Source organism: Anopheles darlingi, chromosome 2 (genome assembly GCF_943734745.1).
Source record: "Anopheles darlingi chromosome 2, idAnoDarlMG_H_01, whole genome shotgun sequence".
Lineage (NCBI taxonomy): Eukaryota > Metazoa > Arthropoda > Insecta > Diptera > Culicidae > Anopheles > Anopheles darlingi.
The window spans coordinates 26,631,903-26,639,402 of NC_064874.1; the positions used below are offsets into that span (position 1 = coordinate 26,631,903).

A 7,500-nucleotide genomic window follows, 5' to 3' on the forward strand; every position below is an offset into this window, starting at 1 on the left:
AACACTGCGGCACTGACGATGGCTGCGTGTGTCCGGGTCGCTTGGCCCCTCGAGGAATGCCACACACACACACACGCACACAAACACACACATACACGGTTACCGTTGCGTGAGCGATACATTTTCCGTTTTTCCTTCGAGTCTTCGAGACACGGGGATGCGTTTTTGTTTTCTTTTTCCCTCTTTTCAGTCCCGATGCCAATCTCGACTGCGAGAAACAGCAGGATAAATCTGTCTCCACAGGGACAAATGCCGCATTGTGTGTGTGTGTGTGCCTGCCGGGGTTTCTTTTTGTTTCGGACTTTGGAGTCCGGTTTGGCGAGCGTTCGCTTTGAACATCCGAGCGGGAAAACCTCCCCCTTTGGACACTACTCGCCGGCTGCATAATTGATTGCGAAACGCATCGAATCGGTTAGTGGGAGCGCTCACGTTGGTACCACACAGTTGGTTATGCTGTTAATTGACGCTTCCAGCGGCCCCGAACCCGACCAGCTGTTAAAACAAATCGACATTTAACTAATGGAAAATGGAAATAGTCGTTGTGCGCAACCTGGCGGAGAGGACACCACGGGACGGCACGCGCCCTCCTCCCCCCTAATGAAATTGACATTTTTCATATCACACGCGTTCATCTCGAGGGCTCCGAGAGCGGCAAGCATTGCCGTTGCCACATTGGCACATGTGACAATGGTGAGGTGCTGTATATGTATTCCATTTACCGGTCGACGTTTATGGGGATGAAAATGAGTGCAAAGATAAAAATGGAATTACTGGCCCGAGTCCCGCGTTGACGAATATTGTTTTATGCAGATGAGCAATTCCATTCCGTCCATTTTTGGTCTGACAGTTTTCTGTTCAAATCCAGTAGCACCCGTTATTGTGCGGGTTCAATAAATAGAAAACACCTGTTTTTTTATAACAGCCTTTTCGTGTTGATAGTTTGAATTCTGTTTGCCTTTTTGGTAGTCGCGAGCGGAACAATTAGAGCACCGCAGGGCCCCTTTCATAGTTTTTGGCGATTTTCTAGGTAATTTATAATGGGAACTAACTATTTCATGTGTCCTCTCGTCGTCTGTTCGTGATTGATTTTTATTTTGTCAACAAAATTCTGCAAAAAAAAGATCGTTTAGTCTATTGATTGGGCAAGGTCCCTAGCCTAAACGGCAAATGTATTAAAAACTTATCATGTCATGTGACCAGCTATTCAGTCGTGTCTTTTTCACTAGAGCTTGCAATCTTAGCAATTATAAACAGTAGTACTCATAATTAACTCATAAAGATATAGTCACCAAGCCAATATAATCAACAAACCGTCAAACAAATGAATGCAATGATTGTTTTTGGTAAGCATTAGAAAACGAAAATCAACACGCAATCAAATCGCAGTATCGATCAGAAGAATTCAAATCATCAATTGATATTAACTGCCAATAAGAATACTTATTTACAAATCATTAAACGCATAATATGCCATTTCCATATGCAGCACTTCTCACACGCGACTACATAAATCCGTCGCAAACAATATGAAAATGTGGTTCCCAAAAGCAAACAGACCTCATTCCGTTACCGTTCTCATCGAGCAGCACGCATCGCAGTAGCGCGTGGTTTTCATCTTCGTTCTCGTCATCGTCTTCATCGTCGTCAGCGTTGCATTTAGCACCAGCTCGATAATTTTATTGCCATCACGCGTCTCCTGAAAATGAGTAATCCATCCGTAACCCAGCACCGCACCGCACCGCCACCATGATGCGTGCGGGTCCAAATCAATGAAAGCCAGCACCAGCTGGCTGCATCCGGCAATCCTTGGTTTTACTTCGTGTCGCAAACTCTCGTCGACGGTGCGAACGATGAAGCTGTGCGGATCGTTCCTGGTGTTTCTAGTGTTCCTCGCTGAGTCAGTCAGCGGTTTGTACAATGTGTCCGACGATATCTCCGACCGTGCGCCCTCGACGGAGGTATTGCGCAGGAAGAAACGGTTTCTGCTCTTTCCGCCCGGTGCGAACATGCTGGCAAGTGTTCCTTAAGGATCAATGCATGATCATTTATGCGTTTATGTTAATAGCAGTATCTCTTCCCTCCCCCGCCCGGTACAGCTCACCTCATCCTTCGGCAAGGGTTTAGTGTTTCGGGGACCGGCCGGTTACAACGTCATCGGTGAGCTCGATCTTTACTATCCACTTCCGGACTACAAATATCAGGCATCGGCCCTGAAACTGGGCAAGATCGCCATGTATCCACCGGAACCAAAGAAGCAGCCACCGCCACCTCCACCACCACCACCCCCTCCACCACCACCAATGATGCCACACGACCACGAACACGATCATCACGACGGATCGGAACTATCACCGGCGGAAGTGGAACAGTATCTGAAGGATCATCCCGACACCTGGGTACCACCGGGTTGGGGTGAAGAACGAGCCGATTGGAACGTGGATAATCCTTACCAGTACCGACCTGCCGTGCAGTCCCCTTATTGGGCTTCCTCGAGAGTTGATGGCTACGCGCCGGCGCAAAGCTCCCCGGTACTCGATCGATATCTGGGAGGGGCTGGAGGGGTTCCCTCGCGAAACTATTACGGATGGAGTGAACGTCCCCAACAGCAGCAGCAGCAGCAGCAGCAGGGCCGTTACCGTCGATCGGCGATGCTTGAGGCGGCATTGCAGGCCGAGGAAGAGGAAGATCGTGCCCGTGCCAAGTGGCTTAGCGGAGAGGCGTTCAACATTAGCCATCACGCGGATTGGGAACACTTCCATCATTACCGCGATCGGAGGGCCCTGTTCGGACATCTTGAGGACACAATCGGTTCGATGTGCGTAACAGGCTTCAGAGGATAAGAACTTATTTGCTTTATGAAGGATAATGTTGCCTGAATGACCTTCACACGATTCTCTCTCTTCTCTCGCCTGCACAGAACTGGTTTTCACATGAAGGAGTGCATTCTGCGGAGTATCTGCGAGGCCAAGAATATGCTTCCACCGCCCGGACGCTCGATGACGATGGATATCTTCCGGGTACTCTTCAGGTAAGACGGCAAGATCAAGACTCCATGAAGCAACTTATTTAATGTTCCCAATTCTGCAGCTTCCCCCTGAACGAGGCCCTCGACGATGATTACAGCAATGCGATGCGCGATGTGAACGTAAACTGTGGCGAACGGTACGGTTCCGGATGTCCCATGAGCTTACTCGATCTGGTTTTGTTCGGAAAGTTTGAAACGTAGCGCCAAACGGGAACGCGAAAGCTAAACTTTTACACTTTATTATCTCTCAGTATCTCTCTCTCTCACACACACACACACACACACACACACACACACTCACGCGCACACACTACAAAAGTACACTCACACAATTAAATTAAAGCGCTAATAAATGATTGCAATACATATGTGCATCACATGAACCCAAACGGTGTCGAATACTTTCCTAGTGCGAGCTCTAGCAGCGAGAACCGACAGTTCCCGTACAGCGACTGACAGGCGGCCATGTTTTTGCCCTTCCGGTGTGCCTCGTCGTACAGCCGGTGATCGTCGTGCTCGAACGAGAGCACCTTCGACTTCGGGTAGCTAAACAGGGTCCGTAACATTTCGGCGATCATGTTGCTGCCCTTGCGGCCAAAGTACTGCGAACTTTCGCAGAGTGCCCTCAGTATGCAGTCCCGACCGTCGTAGCCCATACTGTGGAACAGGACGGAGACTAAGTGTTCGACTTGCTCCCCTCTTATCGTGTTATTTTATCGTCCTACCTGTTCATGATGACCTCAAGCTTCTGGTAAAGATCTCGCCGGTATCGACGCTGTACCATCGGTTTCGGTTCCGTCATCTCCTTCTGAAAGCTGACCGTCTGATTGGGCAGATTGTAGGCAATGCCCCAATTGAGTGCCCAACTGACGAACTGATAGTTGGGATTACCGTACAGACCGATCGTCATACAAACGGCGACCTGGTGGTGAGGTTAGCGAAGCGATCGAGTTATTCCTAAGCCCCCTGGAAGATCCCTTCACTGACTCACCGAAAAACTGGATCCTTCCGGGAAGACAACGAATCTTTTCCGCCGCGACAGCACACGCTCCCGGTCCGTACCCTTCCAGACGTCTTCCGGAACTTCCGGAACATCACCGCTGGCCACGACGGTACGGTTCGGTACCAGCCGGCGAACCACATCATCATCATCCTCCAGCGTCGTAGCACTGACCGTCAACACTGCCATGGTCACGGCCAGCCAGCTAATAGCCACCAAACTGTTCAACCACCGCGTTCGTCCAATCGTCATCCCGTGGCAACCCATCCCGGTGTGACGTGACGTAAATGATGGAGCGAACACAAACGGACCGAACCGTTTACCATGCAAATATGATTACCGCGCTACACCGCTTGATGGGCTGCTAATGTGACCGGGTACGGTTCCGAGGCGTTCCAGGCGTAGTAATATTGCTTGCGACTACTACGGAATAACTGGTACTGGGTCACTGGTTTGCTGGCGACTGTAACGACCGGAATACGCGAACACTAACCACCGTCACTGGCCGGTACGCAGCCGGAGCAACTCCTCGGAAGTGGCTGATGAAATATTCAATTTCGTGGCGCGCTCACGTCGTTTGGTTGCGTTGGAAATGGAACCTGGTCTACGACGGTGCGGCTCGTTACTAACTGGCCGGCTGGAGTCGGTCTGCAAGATGTTCCCAACGTTCCGGTTCTTTCTTTTCCTTCTCTTTTTTGGAATGCCTTGTGCCACAGAAACCATATCAGCCGAGAGAGCTGTCAGTTCTAGTCCGGTCGAAGGGAATGGTGTGACGTGACGTGCAGACGGAGAGGAGGACCGCACACCGCACACGGGCAAAGGTGCTAATTGAAGTTTATATTCCTATAACTTAAGCTCAAGTAGAACGGTAAAAGAACGATCTTCGCACCCCCTTTTCCCATCGGTCGGCCTCTAACAATTAGCATGTCGCGTGCGGCGTAGTCAGCTTTCTTTCACCACTGGTTTCACTGCGGGTTGCCCGGATGGAGCACGATGATTGATCGTAGTGTGCTCTGCATGAGCATGAGTTACCGGGCGGCCTAGGTAGGTAGCTTCTATAACTCCACCACATACACAGTACCACCAACCTGTTGCTTTTGGCCCAACTTGCTACCATCATGAACCATTCCGTGAATCCATTACACACATCGCAGCAGTGCACTTGATGCCACTGTATGGATTGGCTGGGTATCAAAAATGCAAACGACAATCAAAGCATGCCGGTTGCTACGGTCACTATCCTCATTTGTCACGTTGTGGCGTGGAGTAACCAACTCTGCGGTTGCTAATTGATGGAATAGAATAAAAGAAGGGCTCGTTGGCAGTAGAGCAATTAAAGTTGTGTAATGAAAACGAATCGTTAACAACATAATATGAACAAAACTATGGGACAAACTATCGGAACCACAAAACAGAGTTCGGATGTAGCGTCAAAGTCATCCTTCCACCAAAAGTACCCGAAAACACATGATTCATATTTTTTTATAATTTATTAATAACGCGTAACATTTATTTATATATGTATATATTAATAAATTTCTATAATATACAATCTAATACCTTCTTATCATGTTTTCCTTCCCCTTTCCCCCGGTCGCGGTTCGCTTTTTCATGCCTCGTAAGCCCGTGCCTACCACCTTCGGCACCATCGTTACCGCGTTTCGTTTCGTTTCGTTTTCGTGTTTTATCTTTCCAAAATGTGAAACGCTACAGTTACGTTTCGACACTCGCTTCCCGATGCACTCACTACTCGCTTTCCCTTTGCTTTTAACTTTCACACTCTTTCGCTTTTCAATTCCTCCACGGTTCCTTTGCTATGCAGTTTCTTACATATTGCGATTCGCTTTCGCAGTGTTTTGGCATGTCCTGTTGGCGTGTTCGATTCCACTTTTTCTTTCCCCTATCCGGTTTCTGTTTGTGTGTAGGTGTCAGCAGCATGTGTGTGTGTGTTTTTGTATCTATTTTCGTGTCTCTCCTTCCGTTCACCTCTTTCTTTTACGCCATCGAGGTGTACGTTGACTGTTTATGAAACATTAATGCTTCTCTGTTATCCTCCGGTATTCCTCTTAGCTTTATAGCTGGCTCCTTATGCGTGTTTTCGCCTTCACCTGGAATCTCTTCGTCAGCAGTCGCCAACACCGTTCAGTGTGGCATCATATCTGCGCGCAACCTACGCAAGTTTTCCCAGATGGCGTCGGCGCTCGTATTTAACTCTCACTCGTACGCGCCTCTATCTGCCTCGTGAGCATCGGGGTTTTTTTTTAAATGAGTTTAATGACATGGCTGCTGGCAACTATAATGACCGTTTATCCTTCACGACACGCGACGGAAGGCGGTCGCTGGCGTCGCTCTATCATGTGTGTAACTTCACTAGTGCACCCGCGGCTGCACCCCACCCCACTATTCTTATTTTTTGCATGAAATTGATACAACCGTCGTCAATCTTTTGTTCGTTTTCATTCGTCCATTTTTTTTTGTTTTGTTTTGTATTTTCTCCTGCACCGTTTCACTGCTTTATGGTTTAAGGATTGCTCTAGAATGTGTGTCAATGTATGATTGTATTCATGAGGGTGTGTGTGTGTGTGTGTGTTTAGTCGCATTTTGGCACCCTGGCCGGATGCATTTGCATCCACGCTAATGAATTGCAGCCTTCCGTCTGGCAGTGATGGACTGCAATCGACGGATTCGCTAGCTACATACACATTAAACGGATATCTTGGGTACATGACCACCTGTAGACGACCACGAAGGTCCGTGGTGCTAGCTTATTTACCAGCAACATTTGGCATTGTTGCTGGTTTAGCATGGAGCATGTACGGAGTCGCCAGATGCATCGATCGCATCATTCGCTTTGGCGCGCTTGCAACCCTTCAATGCCTTCATCCGTATTAGTGCATGCATGCATGCACTGGCCTACGTATTTGTGCTTCTGAACATGTTTGTGTGTATGTGTCTGTGTGTATGTATGAGGGGTGTTTGCATTCGCTGCATTATGATTATGATGGTGTGCATGGTTGCATCTCCAGCCTCTCCTGCGTGCAGCACCTTCTTTCAAACCATTACGTGACAGTAACATTAAGATTGAGTATTTGATCACAACGTGTTTTCCATCAAAGTTTTCACTCACGGCGCAAAATGAAATCGGATCGTTTTGCGTCCTTTCCCACGTGTGGGCCCACGTCACGGGACGCCCAGCGACACCCCTTCACCCTCTCCGCCCTTCGCCGACGCATTACCTCATTAGAAGTAGTTATTATAATTATTATTATTCTTACTCAGATTGTTTGACGGTTTTCCTCGTTCTTCTCTCTCTCTCTCCCTTTTCTTTTATTTTGCAAGGGTGCACTTATAGTATCAATTGCATTTTGGGGGGGGGGGGGGGGTGGTGGTGGCAAATTCTTGTTACCTTAGTTATTCACTCTTCTCTTCGATGCCAAACGGCCACGAGTTCACGACTCATTCAGACACTGCCGTT

At 48.5% G+C, this 7,500-nt stretch overlaps 2 protein-coding genes across 2 annotated transcripts; one reads left to right on the forward strand and one right to left on the reverse strand.

The window, feature by feature from the left end:
* Window positions 1-1,850: 1,850 nt before the first annotated feature.
* LOC125959150 (uncharacterized) lies at window positions 1,851-3,226 on the forward strand. Its single transcript, XM_049691959.1, has 4 exons — window positions 1,851-2,012; window positions 2,097-2,815; window positions 2,918-3,028; window positions 3,088-3,226. Exons 1-4 carry the CDS (start codon window positions 1,851-1,853, stop codon window positions 3,224-3,226), a joined length of 1,131 nt encoding a protein of 376 aa, XP_049547916.1.
* Window positions 3,227-3,399: 173 nt separating this feature from the next.
* LOC125959151 (uncharacterized) lies at window positions 3,400-4,214 on the reverse strand. The gene is made up of 3 exons (XM_049691960.1): window positions 4,017-4,214; window positions 3,751-3,947; window positions 3,400-3,682 (listed from the first exon to the last, which is right to left on the reverse strand). The coding sequence occupies exons 1-3, from the start codon at window positions 4,212-4,214 to the stop codon at window positions 3,400-3,402; spliced, it is 678 nt and encodes a 225-aa protein (XP_049547917.1).
* Between the last annotated feature and the right edge of the window lie 3,286 nt (window positions 4,215-7,500).